This window comes from Vespa crabro, chromosome 20 (assembly GCF_910589235.1).
Source record: "Vespa crabro chromosome 20, iyVesCrab1.2, whole genome shotgun sequence".
In the NCBI taxonomy this organism is placed as follows: domain Eukaryota; kingdom Metazoa; phylum Arthropoda; class Insecta; order Hymenoptera; family Vespidae; genus Vespa; species Vespa crabro.
The window spans coordinates 3,106,563-3,129,172 of NC_060974.1; the positions used below are offsets into that span (position 1 = coordinate 3,106,563).

At 27.5% G+C, this 22,610-nt stretch overlaps 7 protein-coding genes across 9 annotated transcripts; 4 read left to right on the plus strand and 3 right to left on the minus strand.

The window, feature by feature from the left end:
* Positions 1-14: 14 nt before the first annotated feature.
* On the plus strand, positions 15-3,526 carry LOC124431040 (dolichyl-diphosphooligosaccharide--protein glycosyltransferase subunit STT3B). 3 transcript variants are annotated; one of them, XM_046978406.1, is made up of 7 exons: positions 15-434; positions 647-1,345; positions 1,435-1,745; positions 1,820-2,357; positions 2,448-2,909; positions 3,023-3,113; positions 3,263-3,526. In XM_046978406.1, exons 1-7 carry the CDS (start codon positions 214-216, stop codon positions 3,341-3,343), a joined length of 2,403 nt encoding a protein of 800 aa, XP_046834362.1. In that variant the 5' UTR covers positions 15-213; the 3' UTR covers positions 3,344-3,526. The 3 variants fall into 3 exon arrangements, with proteins under 3 accessions (XP_046834362.1, XP_046834364.1, XP_046834363.1); XM_046978408.1 differs by having other exon boundaries at positions 3,234-3,373; XM_046978407.1 differs by having other exon boundaries at positions 3,228-3,369.
* A 2,703-nt stretch (positions 3,527-6,229) lies between these two features.
* On the plus strand, positions 6,230-11,378 carry LOC124430976 (INO80 complex subunit D). Its single transcript, XM_046978294.1, has 2 exons — positions 6,230-8,416; positions 8,540-11,378. Exons 1-2 carry the CDS (start codon positions 7,066-7,068, stop codon positions 8,704-8,706), a joined length of 1,518 nt encoding a protein of 505 aa, XP_046834250.1. The 5' UTR covers positions 6,230-7,065; the 3' UTR covers positions 8,707-11,378.
* LOC124430977 lies at positions 9,399-14,086 on the minus strand. Its single transcript, XM_046978296.1, has 6 exons — positions 13,834-14,086; positions 13,591-13,723; positions 13,007-13,511; positions 12,645-12,839; positions 12,244-12,491; positions 9,399-12,143 (listed from the first exon to the last, which is right to left on the minus strand). Exons 1-6 carry the CDS (start codon positions 13,920-13,922, stop codon positions 11,943-11,945), a joined length of 1,371 nt encoding a protein of 456 aa, XP_046834252.1. The 5' UTR covers positions 13,923-14,086; the 3' UTR covers positions 9,399-11,942.
* Positions 14,087-14,234: 148 nt separating this feature from the next.
* LOC124430981 (39S ribosomal protein L9, mitochondrial) lies at positions 14,235-15,349 on the minus strand. The gene is made up of 2 exons (XM_046978300.1): positions 15,101-15,349; positions 14,235-14,969 (listed from the first exon to the last, which is right to left on the minus strand). Exons 1-2 carry the CDS (start codon positions 15,212-15,214, stop codon positions 14,289-14,291), a joined length of 795 nt encoding a protein of 264 aa, XP_046834256.1. The 5' UTR covers positions 15,215-15,349; the 3' UTR covers positions 14,235-14,288.
* Positions 15,350-15,404: 55 nt separating this feature from the next.
* LOC124430979 (HSPB1-associated protein 1) lies at positions 15,405-17,112 on the plus strand. Its single transcript, XM_046978298.1, has 4 exons — positions 15,405-15,787; positions 15,887-16,173; positions 16,263-16,644; positions 16,728-17,112. The coding sequence occupies exons 1-4, from the start codon at positions 15,584-15,586 to the stop codon at positions 17,082-17,084; spliced, it is 1,230 nt and encodes a 409-aa protein (XP_046834254.1). The 5' UTR covers positions 15,405-15,583; the 3' UTR covers positions 17,085-17,112.
* Positions 17,113-17,235: 123 nt separating this feature from the next.
* On the minus strand, positions 17,236-18,415 carry LOC124430980 (THO complex subunit 3). Its single transcript, XM_046978299.1, has 2 exons — positions 18,131-18,415; positions 17,236-18,047 (listed from the first exon to the last, which is right to left on the minus strand). Exons 1-2 carry the CDS (start codon positions 18,314-18,316, stop codon positions 17,265-17,267), a joined length of 969 nt encoding a protein of 322 aa, XP_046834255.1. The 5' UTR covers positions 18,317-18,415; the 3' UTR covers positions 17,236-17,264.
* Positions 18,416-18,424: 9 nt separating this feature from the next.
* LOC124430978 (protein king tubby) lies at positions 18,425-21,705 on the plus strand. Its single transcript, XM_046978297.1, has 8 exons — positions 18,425-18,819; positions 18,955-19,090; positions 19,167-19,259; positions 19,340-19,515; positions 19,628-19,795; positions 19,857-20,202; positions 20,301-20,453; positions 20,562-21,705. Exons 1-8 carry the CDS (start codon positions 18,778-18,780, stop codon positions 20,693-20,695), a joined length of 1,248 nt encoding a protein of 415 aa, XP_046834253.1. The 5' UTR covers positions 18,425-18,777; the 3' UTR covers positions 20,696-21,705.
* The last annotated feature ends 905 nt before the right edge of the window (positions 21,706-22,610 follow it).

Genomic DNA, 22,610 nt, shown 5'->3' on the forward strand with positions numbered 1-22,610 from the left:
AGACATGATTAACACGTAGCCGGCGTTTGACGTGTCCTAGCCTCCTAGTCTAGGCGCATATCAGTTTAATAATTTCTTGCAAGCATCAGTCTTATAAGTTGCAACGTGCTGTATTGAGGGAATAGTACATGTTTGCATGCTTATATCGAAAAGTTGTTAGTGAAAGACGAGAAAAAAATATGCATTATAGCGTTTAATTTCACTGAGAACAAAATGTTGCCGAATAAATCGTCTGCGACAAATACGAAAAAAATTATGTTCCCTGATAAGAAAACAACTACCAAGCAAATGAGAACTTCTACCTTAACCAATGCCGCTGGTCTTAGTTCTTTGATTACTTTTACCGTATTATTACTTGCTTGGATAGCAGGCTTTGCATCCAGACTTTTTGCAGTTATACGATTTGAAAGTATTATACATGAATTTGATCCTTGGTACGTATTTTTGTTTTTTGTTTTTTTTTGTTTTTGTTTTTTTTTTTTTAAACATCTATTTTTTTTATACATTACTTACGAATATATGTGTTGATCTCTTTCTTAAATAAATCAGTATTTTGTCAGATGAACATTGATATTTTTATTAATTTTATATTTATATTTTATAAATACTTATGAAAATTTTTTTAATCATAATTTATCAATAACAGGTTCAATTATAGAGCAACGGCTTACATGGTACAACATGGGTTTTATAATTTTTTGAATTGGTTCGATGAAAGAGCTTGGTACCCATTGGGACGTATTGTAGGTGGAACAGTATATCCTGGACTTATGATTACATCTGGGACAATACATTATATACTACATTCTTTAAATATTCCAATACATATAAGAGATATATGTGTCTTCTTAGCACCAGTTTTCAGTGGCCTTACTGCCATTTCTACTTATTTATTAACTAAAGAAATATGGAGTGCTGGTGCTGGACTTTTTGCTGCATGTTTCATTGCAATTGTACCTGGTTATATTTCCAGATCTGTAGCTGGAAGTTATGACAATGAGGGAATTGCAATATTTGCATTACAAATTACTTATTATCTTTGGGTTAAATCGGTTAAAACTGGATCAATATTTTGGGCTTCAATGACTGCACTATCATATTTTTATATGGTATCTGCATGGGGTGGATATGTATTCATCATTAACCTTATACCATTTCATGTATTTGCATTATTAGTCATGAATCGATTTAGTAATCGTTTGTTCACAAGTTATACTACATTTTATATTTTGGGACTTCTATTAAGTATGCAAATACCATTTGTTGGTTTTCAACCAATTAGAACATCAGAACACATGGCTGCAGGAGGTGTATTTGGTTTATTGATTTTTGTAGCTACTCTCAGGTATTTGTAGAACATATTTTGCAATATATGTTTTGTAATTAATTCATGATATTAACATTTAATGAAAATAAATGTTTTCTTTTCAACAGGTATTTACGAACTGTACTGACAAAATTTGAAATGAAATATTTCAGTGGTGTGGTAGCAATAACAGCAGTTGTCCTTTTATTAATTTTGATTATATTAACTTATACTGGTATTGTTGCCCCTTGGAGTGGAAGATTTTATTCTCTATGGGATACAGGTTATGCAAAAATACATATACCTATAATAGCATCAGTTTCTGAACATCAACCTACAACCTGGTTCAGTTTCTTTTTTGATTTACATATTCTTGTCACAACATTTCCTGTTGGACTATGGTACTGCATCAAACATATTAATGATGAAAGAGTGTTTGGTAATTATCAATATTTTAATTATTCTTGAATTAAATAATAACGTTAATAAATAAAAAACTGATTTATATTTTAGTTATATTGTATGCCATAAGTGCCGTATATTTCGCTGGAGTAATGGTAAGGCTTATGCTTACTTTAACTCCAGTTGTATGTATGTTAGCTGGCGTAGCATTCAGTGGATTATTAGAATTATTCTTGAAAGAGGAATGTAGAGATGGGAATGATAGAATTGAAGGAAGCGAAGATGAAAGTGAAGAAGAAAGAGAGAGAAGTCCTGGCAGAGCATTATATGATAAAGCTGGAAAACTAAGAAGAATGAAACATGAAAGACCTAAGGATGCTGGTGATGGATTAGGAGACAGTCTTAGAAATAGTGTCATCATTGGTGTATTAATCTTGTTAATGATGTTCACTGTGCATTGTACTTGGGTTACAAGTAATGCATATTCTAGTCCTTCTATTGTTTTAGCATCTTATAGCAATGATGGTGGTAGAGCTATTCTTGATGATTTTAGAGAAGCTTATTACTGGTTAGCTCAAAATACACCTAATGATGCTAGAGTTATGAGTTGGTGGGATTATGGTTATCAAATAGCTGGAATGGCGAACAGGTAAAAGTTACAGCATACACAATTTACTTATATTACATGAACATCATCTTTTTCTTCTTTTTTTTTTTTTTTTTTTATTTATTTATATAGAACTACACTTGTGGATAATAATACGTGGAATAATTCACACATAGCTTTAGTGGGTAAAGCAATGAGTTCAAACGAAAGCGCTGCTTATGAAATTATGACGTCCTTAGATGTAGATTATGTATTAATTATTTTTGGTGGTATGATTGGATATTCTGGTGATGATGTTAACAAGTTTTTATGGATGATACGGATTGCCGAGGGTGAACATCCCCAAGATATTCGTGAAAGTGACTATTTCTCTGAAAAAGGAGAATTTAGAGTGGATTCCGAAGGATCTCCTACTTTAATGAATTCTTTAATGTATAAACTGAGTTATTATAGATTTGGTGAAGTTAAAATTGACTACAGATCACCTTCTGGTTACGATCGTACTCGGAATGCAGAGATAGGAAATAAAAATTTTCAGCTTACCTACTTAGAAGAAGCTTACACTACTGAACATTGGCTTGTTAGAATTTATAGGTAATTTTATTCTTCACACATGATTGTTAATCTGTCTAATAAGACATATTTAAACGCTATAAATAATTATTTCGTTATATAAAAAAATGTTTAATCTCGTGATCTTTATACAGGGTAAAAAAACCAGAAGAATTTAATAGACCCAGGATTCCAATCGCAGATAGAGTTATAGCTCGTCATGCAAACTCGTATATTAGCAAAAAGGTTAGTTTAGTCAAAATTTAATAATATTAATATATTAGAGAATTGATTTTTGAAATATTTTGCGTATCGTTTTTCCTTCTTTTCATTATTACATTAGTGAATCTGAAAATCTAGTTGAAGTTATGGGGGGTTAAACATTAATGTTTCAGACTGCACGACGTAAGAAAGGTTTCATAAAAGGCCGGCCAATAGTTATTAAAGGACAGAAACCTCAAAAGAAAGCGACGTAACAAATGTATATTACTTATCCCATAAAAAATTTCAAATACAACTTTTGTAACAACAGAATTACCGTCCCTTGGGTCTACCATAAACTGTAGTCCAAAGTGTGATTAATACTGTCAAAGAATTTGTTTGAAGGATACTGTAAGAAAAGGAAAGAAAAAAAAAAAACAGGATCTTATTTCAAAGTATCATGAAATCAGAAACAATTATTTTACCAATTATTTTTAAAAGAAAGTTCCATTAGTCTTTATGATGATTGTCTAATATACAATGGCACATCATATAATAGTATATCATATATAAGTTTATTTCACCTACTTCATTGCAGCATACTATTACACATTATTAAATAAATACCACTATGTATATATATTAAGTGTATTTCAGTAATATATTTTAGGTACACTGATAGTAAATACTTTTTGAAATTGTTGTAATGAAATTCATTACACAAATTAAATATTATTCTTTAATGAATTGAATTTCTCAAAAGTTATATTTACATGAACACCCATATATATATATATATATATATATATATATATATATATATATATATATATATATATGTATGTATTTATGTATGTATGTATGTATGTACGTATTTGGAGTATTTTCTATTAGTTAAATTATTATGTTTTAATTAATTTCTGTAAATTTTTTTTATGATCAAAGATCAATGCAATTTTATTGAAAAAAAAATCAATAATATTCTGCATTTAATCATACAGGTTTGTATTCCAGTCTAGATTTGTGTTTAGTCTAGATTATATTATTCTAACAAACAAAAAATTTATTAATAAAAATGAGTTTAACTGATTGTTATATTGTTAAAAACAGTGGGTTTTAAAACACGTGTCACATTTATCCAGTTTGTTATACGGTACATTGTTGAACAAAACATTTGTAATAACATAGTCTTGTTGTTTACAAGCATGGTGTTGTAAATCTTAAAATTTTGTTTTGTATTCTGTATGCAGGATCTAAGAATACAAAGATTAAGATAAATTCAGAACAAAATTACGTTACATATTTGCATTCATATGACACAATGTTTTATTGGAACTATAGTTTTAATGATTACCATAATATTCTTAGGTCACTGTAAATGTTATTTATTGCACGCTATTTCCTTTCCTGACCAAATCCGTTTATTTCATGGAAAAGATTTTTTTTTCTTTTTTTGAATGTATTTGTAAATAAAACAATTTCACACATCATATTAATATATAACAAATTACTATATATATACATATATATTATATATATGTATATATATATATATATATATCTTGATCAATTCTAAATATAATCAATATTTGTATATATTAGATAAAATTTGCAAATAGATACGTGTTTTTTTATATTACTTAATTATTAAATATGACATTCAGAATTCAACACAGAATATATTCGGAAGTATAAATTCGTTAGATAAACAACATTAAATGTCAAAATCAGCTGATTACTAAATGTGTAGCATATATATACTGACTTAGTGTGTATGTATGTGTGTGTGTGTATATATATATACACACACGCATATATATATATATAAATCATTTCCTCATCAAAATAATTACTAGTCAAATATATGACGGATCTATAGTGAAGGGATTTTATTCTTATTCTATGTACAATTATAATTTTTGTCAAGAATGGGTATATTTCATTTTTTAATATTTACACAGAATATTTAAAATCAAACATTATAATTAATAATAATTCTAATTAAAGTAAAATATTAATTAAATTTCATTGATGAGTGCAATATTTAATTTAAATTATTGTTCCGTATTCTAGCTTAGCTATTATTAATAGAAAAATAAAACAAAAGTGAATAGATTCTTGAATATGCCAATAAGTATATCGTAATTTTTTTTATAATTATTATATTCATATGTAAGGTCAGTTTAATGCAAGTCTAACTTCATAATTTCATTTTTTTTTTTTTATATTAACGTAGTTTATAAATGATATAAAATTATTAGTTATGTATTTTGATATCTTAATTATTGTGACTGTAATGTTATACGATTTATTTAAATAAGAAAAAAGAAAAAAAAATTGAAGTCATTACCGTAATATCATTAAATGTTAAGATCCTACGAAAAGATACCAACGTAAGGAAGATTGTTCTAATTTTTTTATTAATATTTAATACGAAATTAATATATACCAAAGAAAAGAGGAAAAAAGAACAAAGAAGAGAACGAATGATTAATTTTAACAATAAGGGAGAATATTTGATTGCTAGGTTATGTCGAATTAAGAAACAATGTAGTAAACATTCTTCTAGTTTCTCGAGTGAGAAATGAATTATCCTATATTCATTTTGTTATACCACGAATCTAGAACGAGTTGATTATTAGGCATAGACAAAGGACGTTCATACGTCGAATCTACGCCAATATCATCGCGATTTCATGGATTATTCGCAACAAAGATTGTTCGTGTGTGCAATGATCGCCATTTTGCTTCTCTCACATCTGACATGTCTTTCTAATGTTATTATCGATGAATACCGTAATTCGTGCGTGAAAATCTTAAATTTCCTTGAAGTGTATCTTTTAAGAAAAGGTCAAGTTATTTCTGATTGGACAATAGTCAGCATTATTATTTGGAATAATCTCTTGTTGCTCCAATTTCGATTAAACTACGTTAAACCCCGAGCTAAGCAACCACTAGATAAAGGCAATTTTATGTGCGTAATCACAGATATTTTACTCTTGTTACAAAATTTTTAATATGTAACAGAGAAATGATTAAATGAATTTTTAATGTTACATCGTTGATAAATTTGTTTGCAATATTTTCTATGGTGTCTCGTTGTCAATGCAAGGGGCGAACATAACCAAATATTGTTGACCTCCAACGTTGTGTGTGCTCATGTCATCACTGAAAAAAGAACACTTCTTAATATGATTTTAACTTGTCAGATATTATTGATACTACCTTCAGCAATATTTTATATCTTGATGCACCCTATATTGCAGTTGATTAAAGATGCATAGGATTTGTTAGCTATAAAATGCTATGTAAGACAAGGATTGTTTTTACTCTGATCTAGATATGGACTATAGTCTAATGCTTGTTGCTTAAATCAAGTCTATGTAAACACTATGTACATTCAAATCTAAATCCAAACGCAATAACAATATAGTTTGAAAATTCTTAAACGTTTATTCATGAGATATTGAATATATTTTCCAAGAACTTGTTGTTATGAGTATAAGTAAAATAATATACATATTATGGGGGATCTATACACAAATTTTGAAAGCATATAATTTGGATATAGTTTGAATGTATTAATACGCATACCATGACGATTTTATATGTATCCATATATATATATATATATATATGTAAAGTTTAAATAGACGATTAAGTACATAGCAAAATATTTAGCAATTAAGTAATATTGCATATTATTTTGTAATATATGACATTTTTTACTCAAATTTGTTTCTGCGTACATATTGTTTTAGTGCAAATGTATAAGGCTTTAGGGCCTAACTGTAAAAAAAATCTATAACTGTGATGTAATTTAAATGAATTTATTTTTAATTTTTATATTTTCAGTATTATTTACATAATAAAAAGTGTATATAAGTGTTAGTTTTGGTATATGGCATAAACTAAGTTTTATCTAGATAAGAAGAATTTTGATGTGTGGAGTATTTGAGAATGCAGATAGAATGGGCTGGAATAAGAGTGGCAATCAATGAAGGTCCCTACGTCTGGAAACTCAAACATGGACAATAAATTGAAGTTTTCAGATCGCTTGAAGGCTTTATTGAAAACCGAGGCTCACCAAGATGTTGATCCGTATATTTTTAGTGAACCAGAACCATTTACTGCAGCAGCAGGAAGAAACTGTACAGTAGTTCAGACCAAAAGTTCTAAAGTGATGCAAAATTGTAAAAAAAGTAAAGGGAAATGTATAAAAGAAAGGATAAAATTAACTCCTGTGCCAAGTGCAGGATATAGAACTGTTACAGATAGAAGGACAGACTTGGATGTGGAATATGGTGGTGGGAGAAGCATAGATCAAAAATATTCTAATATAGTTCAAAGTAAACGACGTCACTTAGAGAATTTGGAACGACTCAGGTCAAGGAGACAGAATCGGGACCATACGTTGCTGTATTATCCAAAAGCAGGAGACGAAATATCAGATAGTGAGTCAAGCGGAGACGAGATGACAGTTTATCAACGTCATTGGTTCTCAGGAGATACAAGTACAGAATTAAATCGTTCTACAAGATTATCTCAATTAAGATCTCAGTTACGGCGACGTTTGATTCAGTTAAATAGAAGTGACTCAGACTCAGAAGTTCTTTTACGTGAACGTGCAAGGTGTTTATTAGAAACTGCTTACAAGGACCCAGCATCTACAGCAAGAGCTTTAAGTGATTCACCAGGAACTAGTAAGATAATAGATGGACCACTTCTAGTAGGAGGGCAATGTGGTGCTGAAGGATGTCAACAAATTTCTTTACCTTGTACACGTCATTGTTCTCGGCATATTATGTTAAATGGAGATCAACTTTTATTTGAACATTGCACTGCCAAATTTAGTGACAACACACAGTGTTGTATTCCTGTGTTCGATGTTGCACATGAATTACCGCTTTGTCCAGAGCATGCTAGAAAAAGGGATAATTATAATCGTAAGGCTCAAGAATCTAAACCAAAGAAAGCACGGAAGAAACCAGCATCTCCTACCATCCCAAGGCCTAAGCCAAAATCCAGGCCAAAGAAAAGAAAACGACCTCCTGCAAATAAATTAGAGACCAAAGGTACTTTAGCACATGAAGAGAGTCATTATATGAGCCAAATGAACTCCAGTGAAAGTCACATTAAGACACTGAATAATATGAGTGTAACACAAGGAAGCTCAAACTCTTCGAACTTAAACTTAGGGTTGGGACTGAGTTCTCTTGGACTAGGAGGAGGCCTGAAAGTCGAGTTAAGTGATCATGAAGTATTTGCTTCTCTGGATCCAACTGAACATGACTTTGGAAATGTACTCAACAATTTACCTGCAGATGCGTTTAATGATTTATTTATTGGTAATTATTATTTAATCTTATATATCATAAAAACGGAAGGCAAACGATCATGGAAGAACTATTAGTGTCATTTGGTATAATTTGATAAATATTTAATTCAATTTTTATATATAACTTTTTTAGAAAGTAGAAATGGTGAATATGAACCATCAAGAGAGGAGGAAGAAGAATTGGAACGAGCTTTAGAAGCAGTGGATAAAGATGTTCGTAATTTAGAAAGAATGGGACAAACACATGGACTTTTAGAGCCAGCTTTACTTGCTCAACTTATGTCAGATATAGCTTCGTAGCCCCACCTACATTAACATTATAATAATCAGAAAATAAATTCGCGTGTGTTCCTTATGATGTAGAAAAAGAGATACTGTTTTGTGTGTCTGTGCTGCTACATGTAAACTTGTGTCACTGACTCGTTACTACACAGTTGCACATGTTCGAGACATTGGCAGGGATTGATATACATAAATAGAATGTGAACAAGAACAATAGTAAACTTATCAATTTAGGATGATGGACACTAGGTAACACATGGCTAGATTTAATGTCATGTATGACATACAGCTTGTAAATGTTTAAGAATTCCATTTTTTCCAATTAATAGCTAATTAAGAAAACTGTTCATAGTTTAAAGTTGTAGTGTATATTTACAACTTACTATGAACATACCAACAAATTTTAGTTAATGAAGATTTATTGTACTAGCACTTTTTAGTAATACATTTCATTACATTAATTTTTCAAAATATGGGCAATGAAGATACAAAAAGTTATATTACACAAAATAATTGACACATTCAGCATTCAGGATATCAACATTCAGAATATTGCAAAAATATTAAGGTATATATTCTCTTTTATATATATATGTCACACATTTAGAATTTTATTATAATTAGACATTGTGTATTAATAGAGCTATTTCACGATCATCTATTTTTCTCTTTCTATTTGTTACATTTTACTTAATTGCTTTATCAATATATTATTTTTATCTTCTCATAGTTACAAAAACTAAATTTTCTCGATTTATTCGACTATCCTAAATGATTAAAAAAGACAAAGTGTGTCCAATATATAAAATTATTTCATATTTGATATAGATTAAGCAAATAAATGCAAATAAGTGCATTATAATTGATTTGAAAAAATGTCGCCAATATTTTTATTTTGATTAATTCATGCATTATGATTGATTTGAAAAATTTCAACATTTTTTTGTTTTTATGAATTCCTTATAATATATATGTACACATCCACACACACTCATCCACACACACACACACACACACACACACACACACACACACACACACACACACACACCACTAGCCAGACAGACAGACAGACAGACACACACATATAAAATTTAAAAAGATCTAGATATAATGTCATCATAGTATTAAAAAACGATATTTATGTAAAATATCTAAAAAAAAAAAAAAAAAAAAAAAGAAAAAGAAAAAAAAACTTTTTATGAAATTTTGGGTTAGTGTATTTGCATTTCTATTCTAATTACACCATGAATTATTATATGTTGATGATCTTAATCTTTAAATCATTTGCATTTTTAATTTATAATAGTTTCAGTTATAAAATAACAAATTATTAATGATAAATCTCAGATCTTTTGCAACTTTTCATAAATGATCAAGCGATGTTATAGTATATACAAAAAGTGATCTCTTGGTTAATATATGAACAGAAACGTTTTTTTTTTTTTTTTTTAAATTATATCTCATTAAACATCTTGTGCATAAAATAAAATTTTACAGGGATATGACTGAATTCATATAAAAATATACATGTTATATATCTCTGAACGATTACTATTTCTTTTTTTTTTTTTCTTTTTTTCTTTTTTTTTCCATTAGTTGTTTGTTGTAATAATTCATTGAAGTAATCGTGAATATTAATAATACATACACATAATGATCAATAATGTTATTTTATCCATTTTGTAATATATTCATGTAGACAAATATTCAGTGATAAGTAGCTGTAAGAAATGAGTAAAAAACCGAAGATGATCTGAAAGAGTTTCATTTTTAATACCGTTCATTAATATAAGTGCAAAGTAATTTGCAATCAATGTGGAAATGACACGCGTTAGAATTATTTCATCATTCAAGTAAGAAAAGAAATTCTTTCGTCTTAATTTTTTTTTATATAATGTACACATTAATTCCCAGTTGAGGCACAGATTCTGACAGTAAGACTAGATTGCTATTAAGATATATAAGAGTTATGTACTGCCATTTTATTGCTAAAATATCATAACTCTATAGAAATATGCAAAGTGCAGTCTAATATTTGATTGTAGACACATCGTGAAGATAGATTACAAATTATCATAGTTTTAATGCATATCGATAATTGAGTGTGATCTAAGAGTTAAACATATAAAGTTATTGTGCATTGCAGTTATTAGTTATCATTAAACAGTTTGCACTGAATGTAAGTACAAGAGAACAGATATATAAATTTGCTTGAAAAAAAAAAAAAAAAAAAAAGAAAAAAAAATCTAGTTTTTATTATCAAAATCTTAGTGCCAAATATATAGAAATAAAAGGTACTTAGTTTTCTCTTTTAAATGTGCGTGTCACTTATCTAAAAATGATAATTCATAAAATTCCACATTTTTGGAGTACGTTAGTTAAATATGAATTATTAAAGTCACTTGCAAAAATAGGTTTGCAAAAAAAATATTAGTAACAATCTCGTATAAATGAAACTAAAAAAATATTTGCAATTGGGCACCCATATTGGAAATAAATTAATGTCATACTGTTATTTGTAGAATCTTAGTGAATAGGTAAATAGTAATTATTTATGGAAAAGGACAATGCAAAATTTAATCAAAAAAAATGCATTGCTTCGAGTGTATCTATATGTGACTCATTGTAAAATATCAACATTATTACTCTTGACTAGACATTATCAATTATAATAAGCATATTTTTTACATTGTCTTAAAATACTCAGTTTATCTGACCCATTCACTTATCCTCTATTAGCGTAACATATTAAGCATTTTTTTTAAGATTAAATATATGATATATGTAAATTCATTGGATTTACATGATAGCCAGATAACATTTATCAGTATTCTGTTTAATTATATATTTTCTTTGGCTTGTATTACAAATAATCTTTTTTACATTTAACCAGTGTAATATTTTTATTTATCACAAACACAAATTTTAAAATGATTGCTAATTAATTTCTATTTGTATCCTGAAATCTTTCGGTATAATATTATTTTCAATTAGATTTTGATAAAAATGTGATTGTTACAATAGTCAGTCCTTGTGTAAACATTTTTATGAATTTTAAATCTTCCATGAAATGTAGATTTTGAGTTAATTACAACTATTATGTTGATAATCAAGTAGAGCCAAAATAACAAATAATTGGATTATACTATTGTATGATACATTTTTATTGTAATACCAGGAAATAAGTTTACCTATTTGTTAAAGTATCTATTTACTATATCATTTAAGTTGGATTTCATTCGACTTGATTTTTAAATAATGGTCATAATAGAATATGTATCCAACTGTTTACTATGACTCTCTATTTGTCTAATAATCCACTTTTTCCTAGCATCTTCACGAAATTTAGAATATTTTCTAGTCGATTTATCAATTTTTTTTACTTCAAATACTTCTGTTAATGCAGGTTGAAGTTCGAAAGAAGGCATCCTCATAATATTTTGATTACAGTCCTTTTTATAATATAAATGCAATTATTATTTCTTTCTTATGACATTGACACAAAATATTTGAAAAGTTACTTATTATATAGATATTATATGAAAAGCATACCAGATTGTTTTGTGTCAGGTTATTAGTTATATTGTTCTTTTTATCATAACTTTTTTCAGCTTTACTAATGTTTTCAGCATGATTAGAATTTTCTGAATTAAGTAACATTAACATTAAATCATAATTGGATCTTTCCTGTCCAAGTATGCCAATTTTAATTCCAAGTTTAGGCAACATCTCTTCTTCAATAAGTAATGCATTGTGTAAGTAAGCAATTCGTGGATCACATGTATCAACATCTATCATTCCTATGTATTAAGACAGAAGTTAATAACATACGTGAATTAAAAATTTATTTCTTTATGTTTCTTAATAATTTAAATAATATTATTTTTTATTATACTTTTGAATCAAAGCTCAATACAATATATTAACACGAATAATACTTGCAAATGTATTACCTAATGATAAAACTTGGAAATTACACTCTGAATAAATTAATTCCTCTATTAAAGGTGAATATTTAAGCAATTTTCTTTTAGATTGTATCTGTGGACCATGTAGTACAAAAATATCACTTTCTAACATATCTTTAATGGTATAACCACTTTTTTTGTTGTAGGCTTCAGTTCTGAGTAGTCTATGTAATTCTGACTCTAGAAAAACATATATCAATAAGCGCATGATACATACAGCAAAAGAGAGAACAATAATAAATATAAAGTTGTATTTTGTACTATAATGCAATAGACATATTTTTCATTGATCATGTTCAAAAGTGATGGAATAAATATAATTGTGTTAATAATGTAGGATAATTTACCAATTAAGTGAAAATGTTTACGATGTAAAGCTATCCATACAACACGATGAGATATATGAATTAGCACTTCAAATATTCTTAGATCTTTTTCTCCTTGTGATTGAGTCATACTTGATCTTTTTTTTCCACTTATTATATGGTGATAGCGTATTGTATCTTGGCAACCTACTATTAAATCTGCATATTCTTTACTTAACATACATCGTAAAATATGCAATTCATCAGCATATTTAATTCTATGTCCACCTGCTAATGGATTTGGTGCCTTTTTTAGAGTAGCTACACGTTCTTCCATTAATTTTTCCCATATTTCTATATAATATTGAAAATATATTATAAGTGCTCTTAAAAAATGATCAACAACAGGCAAATGAAAGAAATTTATGAATTTAACGCTGACAGGACTAATGAGTAAAAACATAACAAGATCTTTTATATCCTGTAAGATGATTACGTCTGGTTCATTAGGAGCTACTTTTCGTAAATAATACTTTCTAAATTTTATCTGTAAAATATTTCTTGTTAACATATCATTAAATTTATTTATTATTAATTATTGATCTATCTATTGCTAGATTAATTACTTTCTGACTTGGATTCAACGTTTCATGAAAATTTAAAATTAAATAATTATGGGGACAATAAATTTCTGATGGATCTATAACTTCAGATTGTATTGTTCGTTTTTTAATTTGTTCATCATCTATTTTTTGTACTCTGTAAAATTTATATACAAATGAATTACAAGCAAGTACACAAAATTTAGAATAATAATTGATATATTCTTTTTGAATTCTAAGAAAAATATATATTTCTTTTTTTTTTACCTTGGTAATATTAAACCTTCAGAAACTTCATCCCATATAAATCGGTTTTGATCCATAATTATACTAATGAGTATAAAAAATAAAATCATTTATTAGTATACTACATATATTTAGAGGTTAACATTTTAAATAAATAAATTATTGACAAATCGGATAGTATATTTTTGAAGTTCTAAGAGAATCGAATTATATTGATTACTAGAAGGTCCAAATGTGTGTATGTGTGTACGCGCGCGAATGTGTATATATATATACTTTTAATTTAATGATTGCGTATGTGTGTGTGTGTATGTACATTATTGCTTTAAAAAGATAGTATTTGAAAAAGCAATGCATAAATTAAATTACTATTTCATCGATTTTCTTTTTTCATCTTAATATTTTAATAAATTAATAATAAATTATTCTGCATTATAAATTTATTAACAATTAAATATATAATTAGTTGATACATTTTATTCTAAATTTTGTATATTACGAGGTATGGGCATAGAATCTAATATTGGTTTATCTTCTGGGAAAATTGGCTCCAACAAATACTTCCAAAAATCTTGTATAAATACATTATGATGATGAATCCTACACCTAACTTTTACTTTTTCGCTATTATTAATTGTTACAATGACGTAAAATTGTTTTCCTTCGAGAGATAAATCAGGTCCAGATATAGTTTTTTCTGGTAAAGTTATTGCTTCTTCGGGTACATAAATTCCTGCCTTACGAAAACTTACTTTTAAATGCCATTTTTCTAGAGTCCATGGAACTTCTTGTGATAATGATACAGATAAATTCATATGTGATAAAATATTTATTGTTTGCTTTGTTATTAGAGAAAGTTTAGGTCCTTCATCAATGCTTTTTGTAATATATTTGTCAATGTTTTCTTGAGTTGCATATACTCCTAATTTAGGTAGAATGACATTATTATAAGCTTTTTCAGGAGACACCAAAACAATTTCTCCCTTTGCGCCAATCTTATGTACATCAGACGTTAATATCAATTTGATTGGTTTCTGTTTCTGACTTTCAGTATGTTCTACAAAATGATAGACAAAATATTTAGGCCTAAGCATTCTGTATTTTTCAGACTTTTTAAGAAGTGGTGGTTTAAATTTTCTTTTCAATATAAAACCATTCTGAAAATAGATATAAATATATATATATGTGTATATATATATATATATATGTATATATATATATATATAATATATAGTTTATATTAAAAAATATATCATAAATAAAAACAATGTCTAAACAAAATGAATACCCGTGTTTGCTGATAAACAAAATCTGTGCCATTATTCTGTAATAATGTGGTCCTGCTTAAAAATGGACTAATCAACATCTTTAAATGATTCGCACAAAAAGTCGATTTTAACATTTTTCTTTTTGTTTTCAGCAAGAAAAATCCAGAAAGAAAAATAAGGATATCATTAATAAGATTAGAATATACAATTATTATACAAACTTTAGGTTACATTTAAATCGATAGTATTTCCCTCTGTTGTCAGAACTTGATATGAAATTTTCATATCAAGATGACATCTAGTGGCGCGGAGAAACTAAATTATAAAATTCTATAACCTAATATTGGAATAATAAAATGCCGTTTAATTAGATATTTAATTAGATATTAATTAAATGGTACGATATGTATTATATCTTAAATAACATTTATTATATTGGAGTTATTCGTACAGATGTCTTTTGTTTAAATAAGATATGTGATATATAACAAATATTATATACAATGGAAAAGACTAATGTGCCAAATGAAGAAACTTTGAAGAAAGCTATTTTTGATTTGCAAGAACCAATAGTGTTTCATAATATTTTGCAAGATGGGAATGGTTCATTTATATGGCAATTATTACAATGGAATTTATCGGATCTTATAGAAAAATTCGGAGATATGAAATTACAATTTCGAGTTGGATATAATTCAAGATCCATGGTATCTTTCATCGTTAATCTTTTAAAAGAAATTCATATTTATAAATTCATAAATTTATTAGAGAAAAATATAATTTATATTTTCTATTATCTATTATAGTATCCACAATGGGAAAAGCAATGCGATACTAAAACAATGACATTTGCAGAATTTGTAGAAGAATCGAATTCTTCTATTGATAAAAGTAAATGGTATTACTTTGATTACAAGTATATGCATGAATGGATACAGGATAAGCCTGATTTACTTAATTCCTTAAATTGGCATAGATTTGGCATTGAAAAAGATGGTCATGATTCTACTCTTTGGATTGGAAATAAAGGCGCACATACAAATTGCCATTTTGATTCTTATGGATGTAATTTAGTAGCTCAAATTCATGGCAGGTTGATATATATATATATACGTCTTTAATATATATTACATATCTAACTATCCTTATGTAGTCTTTTTTTTTTTTGATGAAAAATTACAGAAAACAATGGATATTGTTTCCACCAAATTCAACTGATAAACTTCGTCCTACAAGAGTTCCTTACGAAGAATCAACGATATACAGCAAATTTAATTTTTTTTGTCCAACAGATGAGGAAGAAGAAGCAATATTAAAGCTTTCAGGACAAGTAAAATTTATTATACTTGAAAAAGGAGACGTTTTATTTGTTCCAAAAGGTTGGTGGCACTATGTAGAATCCTTGGACTTGACTGTAAGTGTCAATATATGGTTACCTCTACAGACAGATAATAAAGCACGCCTTAAGGAAGCGCTTGTTAAATTAATTGTTAACAGAATTGGTAAAAAAGTATGTGACAATCCTGAGGAAATACATTGTTCTCTTTCTCAAAATATGAAAATAGTAAGTTTTTGGCCTAATGCATAATTATATTATAATTAAAAACTTTCAAAGTGTTTGTATTAACAATTTTTTTTTATTATTAGTTGGAAAACACTCTCTTAGAATGTAAACATATTGATACTGACAAGTTATCGGATACAAAGAAAATAAAACACTTAGTATGGACTGTTGAAGATTTATCTGAAAAGTATCCTTCTTTTGTGAAATTACTACATAACCTGGAGGAGTCAGAATTACAAGATTTATTAAAATATAAAAGGGAAAGATTTTTAACTAGTATTGATGAACTATCTCAAACAAATGTACCTACATCTGTGATTTCTGTAAATAAGACAGAACTATTCTCTCAATTATCAAAAGACATTGTCAATACATTTTGTCATCCTGATATTATCGATAAAGCAGCTGAATTGCTATTAAAAACTCATTATGGAAATTAATAAAAATATTATATATAGATCAATATAATAATTTAGTTATTTTGTTCAGTTTCCTTGTATAATTACTATTATTTTACTTATTATCTGTCTAAGTAAAATAATATTAATTAACAGATAGACAAAAAAAGTAATAGATACATATATTTTTATCATAAAATTATAAAACCATTTAAATGTGGTTCAGTCATTAGCAAATCCAAATACTTTTAAACTACCAGCATCTCTTTTCCTATCGTATGTATCCTTATCGTCACAGGCATAAGCAAGTAAATATTGTTTTGGATGCCAGGCAACAGTAAATGTTGCAGCTTCAACTGGAATATCAGCTATCTTCTCTCCCGTTTCTACCTCACCTATATCTATAACTAAATCCTCTGATGCTGCTGCTAATAATTGTCCATCATAGGAAAAGGATATTGTCCTTACTGGCCATTCTAATCTCGAAAATGTTCTTAAGCAACACAATTCATCTGCATCCCATAAAGACACTAGTGCATCCGCAGAGCCAGTTGCAAAATAACGTCCAGTTGGATCAAATTCTATGCATATACAAGTTCCTGGATGTGCTTTTATCACATGTAATAATTCTAATTCCGGATAGCTAAGAATATGTACACAGCCTTGTCCATTGGTTAAATAAAATGTGTCAGAATCCTTATTCCATGAGATCTCATTCACTTCAAAATTAAATTGTTCTTCGGCACGTATTTTCATAACTCTGGCATCAATGAATGTTACAAGATCCTCCTTATTACCAACGGCTATGGTATTACCATCAGGTGACCACGATATATTAATATTTTCTCCTCTGGTACTAATATTAGCAGTACATTTTTGTGTTCGCGTATCCCAAATACGAACGGTTTTATCTCCACTCGCAGTCGATAATAATTCTGGACAAAATGCGTGCCAACATAATTGATCTACGCTACCTCCGTGTCCTCTAAAAGTTATTTCTTGTTTCTATAGAAAATATTATTTATACTATGACATAATCTCTTTCTATTGTTAATATATAAATTATATTAATTCTTAATAATACTTACTAGTCGGTCTGGTCCAAGAGAAAATATACAAACGGATTTGTCAAAAGAACCTGAAGCCAATAATTTTCCATCGCAACTCCATCCAACACTGTGAACTTTAGCAGAATGACTTTGTTGTTCTCTGATTTTGTTATGCGATTTAAAATAATTTATCAAGTCTTCCACGCGTGGACTAGTAGTCGCCATGTTTGTTTACATACTCGTGCCTGCGAATCATAGGAATGCATTGACTCGAATCAACGAAGATCGAAATTTACCGGTCAAATTAATATAAACTAATCGATCTGAGAGTTCTAGTCAATATTAAAGAACATAAAATATTCACGATTAATATTAAATTACATGTATATATGCATATATATGTATATATATACATGCTTAAATTCTAATCATATTGATTATATATTTGATTATATCGTAAAATGCCTTTTTAATGCGTGAACGACCAATCACGAAAAATGATATAACTCGTTAGTGTTTTCAATATCAAAGACAACTCATGCGTCGAATTATACGGGTTGGTTGCCTAGGTACCATGAGGACATGTAATATGTTTTGACGTAAACAAACTTCATTTATAGAAGTTTAATTGTGCTCGAGAAAAAGTCATTTGTTTATGATAAATAATTGCTTTAATAAGCAGTAAAATGACATCACTTGATTTAAGACAACAGAAGCTTGAACAACAGGTGTGACTGAATTACATTTAAAAAATTTATATATATATATATACATATATTATGTGTGAATGTATATATGTATATATATATATGTATATATATTTTGATAATATCGTGGTTAATGAATTACATTTTTTATTATAGAGACAATTAATTGCACAAAAAATGAAACAAAAAAGACAAAGTGGTGCTGGTGGTATGGTGCAGGCATCAAATATATCCACTACACAATTAACAAGTCATACTATGAAATGGATTAATCCTAATAAAGAACTTCATGGTAAAATTGATATTTATTATAATTGAAAGTATTATTTTTATAGAATAATATGTTTATCCGGAGTTCAATTTTATAGGATACGATGGGCCTTTACAGTTCACAATGTCCCAAACAAATCCAGATATTGGAACGTTTTCAGAAAATAAACCTATAGAAACAGAAATTAGTGGTAAAATTATAATTATAGTATAATATTGTTATATTATTTCTATGATTTAAATTAAATTGAAACGATAATTTATATTTTAGAAGCAAGCTCCGAAATAGCATTTTACGAAGGTACGGAAGCTAGAGAATGCGCAGATGAAGAATCGTCTCCTGTAGATTTGCATTCTCCTTCAGAATCTCTGCCATGTTCTTCTCCTCTTAAAATAGCACCATCAGAAGTAACTCGTACACTTATCAATAGAGACAATCATTCTACTGTATGTATTAATCCAATTATTATAGAATATCATTTCATAAATTTGCTTTGTATATTATTAACAAGTTATTCCTGTAAGGTCTATTATAAAATAATAATTTTCTTTAATCCAGAGTCCAGAGTTAGAAGGTAATGTAGAAGGAAATATAGAACAATTTGTATTGCAACCAGCAAATAAAAAAATGCATTATAAGTGTCGTATAACACGTGATAAAAAAGGTATGGACCGTGGTCTTTACCCTACTTATTTTTTACATCTTGAACGTGATTATGGAAAAAAGGTTAGTATATTTTAGATCTATTTAATAAATAATTGAATTTTCATTATAGATGTTATTTTAGATATTTTTATTGGCCGGACGTAAGAGGAAGAAAAGTACAACAAGTAATTATTTAATTTCCACGGATCCTACAGATCTTTCAAGAGGTGGCGAATCCTATATAGGAAAATTAAGATCTAATCTCCTTGGGACACAATTTACTGTTTATGACAATGGATATTCATTAATGAAAGATTGTAAGAGAGATGAGCGTTTTAATCCACGACAAGAATTAGCTGCAGTAGTATATGACACAAACGTCTTAGGATTTAAAGGTCCACGAAAAATGACTGTTATTATACCTGGAATGACGCCTGATCAAAAACGAGTTGAAATTTGTCCACGGGATGAAACGGAAACATTGCTTGGTATATAATAAATTATTTAATCATACAATATACAAGATTAAATATATTGAAGATATTTTGATAAATTTGTCAAGATATTCATTTTATGATCATTTCAGAACGTTGGAAAATGAAAAATATGGATAATTTAATAGAACTACATAACAAAACTCCAGTATGGAATGACGATACGCAATCGTATGTGTTGAATTTTCATGGCCGTGTGACACAAGCATCTGTTAAAAATTTTCAAGTTGTACATGACAGTGATGGTTAGTTTAATAGAAAATAAAATTATGAAAACAATTCATATTATAAAATTTCTTAATTCTGTGTATTGTTTTTTTTTTTTCTTATTATTTTCTTTTTTTTTTTTACAGTGGACTACGTTGTTATGCAATTTGGACGTGTAGCTGAAGATGTCTTCACTATGGATTATAGGTTCCCACTTTGTACACTTCAAGCTTTTGCGATTGCTTTAAGTAGTTTTGATAGTAAACTAGCATGCGAATAAGAGTGATATGAAAATATAAAGAGGATTAAAGAATTGGAACCAAAGTTATGAATAAAACAAAGTCACAGGAACTTTTTTCAGGACTTGCATGATATAAAAGCAATGAAGCAAATCCGTTTACATATTTCAAAATATACATGAAATGGGTTTGTTATATTTCATATATAATATTTATAATTGAAATGTGTGAAATAGGAAATGAACAAAGAAGGAAGAAATTAAACATGAATTTTGTGTATTAATGCAATAGATATTTGTGCACATTTAAAAAGTTTTAAAAAGAGATGAACTATACTACCATATTTGACATAGCACATAAGAAGAAAGAATAATCTATTAGAAATTAAATATAATGAGAATAGAAATCAATTTATGCCTTAATTCTATGATTCAATTGTGACTGGCATATATCTAAAATTATGTTGCTGTCTATATTTAAGACAAAAGCTTATAATAGACAATCAAAATTAAAGTAATTCGGTGCTAATTTGATAAATATTCACCGTATAAGAGTTGGTTTTATAAAAAAGACTAAAAAAAGGAAAAAAAAATTGTGCTAGAAAACTGTGTGTGTTCAGCTTTTCTATCTATATACACAGTATGTAATCTTTTTTTAATATCATATAACAAGTTTATACTTATGTTCTCTTCTTTGTATTTAAGTTAGAACTGAACTACTTAGTACGATATTAGATAAAATATAAAACGTGTTTCTCTTTCACATTAATTAAAATGCTAATCTTTTATAAGAATTATTAATATGATAGGGGAAAAAAAAAAAAAAAAAAAAAAAAAAAAAAAAGAAAAAAAAACAAAAACAGTTAAAATATTTGTACTACTGCCTCTCGTAAAATTTGTTTTTAAAATGAGTGTGTAACCCATAATTTATTCTAATAATCACATATATCACGAATATTGCAAGTTCTTCTAGGCATGTATCTTAGAAAATTCATAAATGAATTTCGATATATCATAGCTTTGTAAATGAAAGCACAGTAATATTTTTTTTTAATTATCTACATTAATTCTTAGTTAAGACAAAATATATATTATATGCAAGGCTTTTAATGTGTACCTGACGTACGATCTGTATAAAAAAAATAGCATCAGTTTTATATAATATTTAATATTTAATTATTTTATATATTTTAATTTTATACACACACACATACGCACACATACACACACACAATTTCTCATGCGTATATTTTTTTAATTCTTTTATATCATGTCTGTTTTCATTGCATTTATTTGATACTAATATCAAATAGCATTGCACCATGTTAATACTATAAAAGATGTAAAAGTATGTTTACTATGCAATAGACAAGAAACTAAAATACAGTACAGTGCTGTTCTATTTATCAAAACAATTATTAGAAACAAATTAGTTTGTATTTTAATGTAAATTTTGATAAATATTTTGATACAAGTGCGTAATATAACTTATATAAAATTTGGACAATAATACATCATATATTGATAGTATTTTATCTCTATTTGAAATATTTAATAAATATTAACAATAAATTGGAAAGTCATTTATTGTTTTTACAAGTATCTGTATATTTAATTATACAGTACATATATGATATATAACTACACTTAAAGTACAATTAATGTATTAATTAATCTAATAATGGGTTCAATTTGTCTTAATTTATTTAAAGTAAAGTATTATAATAAACAGATTCCTCTACACTGTACTGTATATTAGAATTAATAAGAATACAATGATTGTGTGATTATTTAAATTATTTGATATTGTGCCTTCATGTTCAATATATACTATATATAATTATATATATATATATATATATATATATATATATATATATATATATATATGTATATATATGTATATATATATATAAAAATAGTTCACATACAATTTGTACAAGACCATACATTTTAT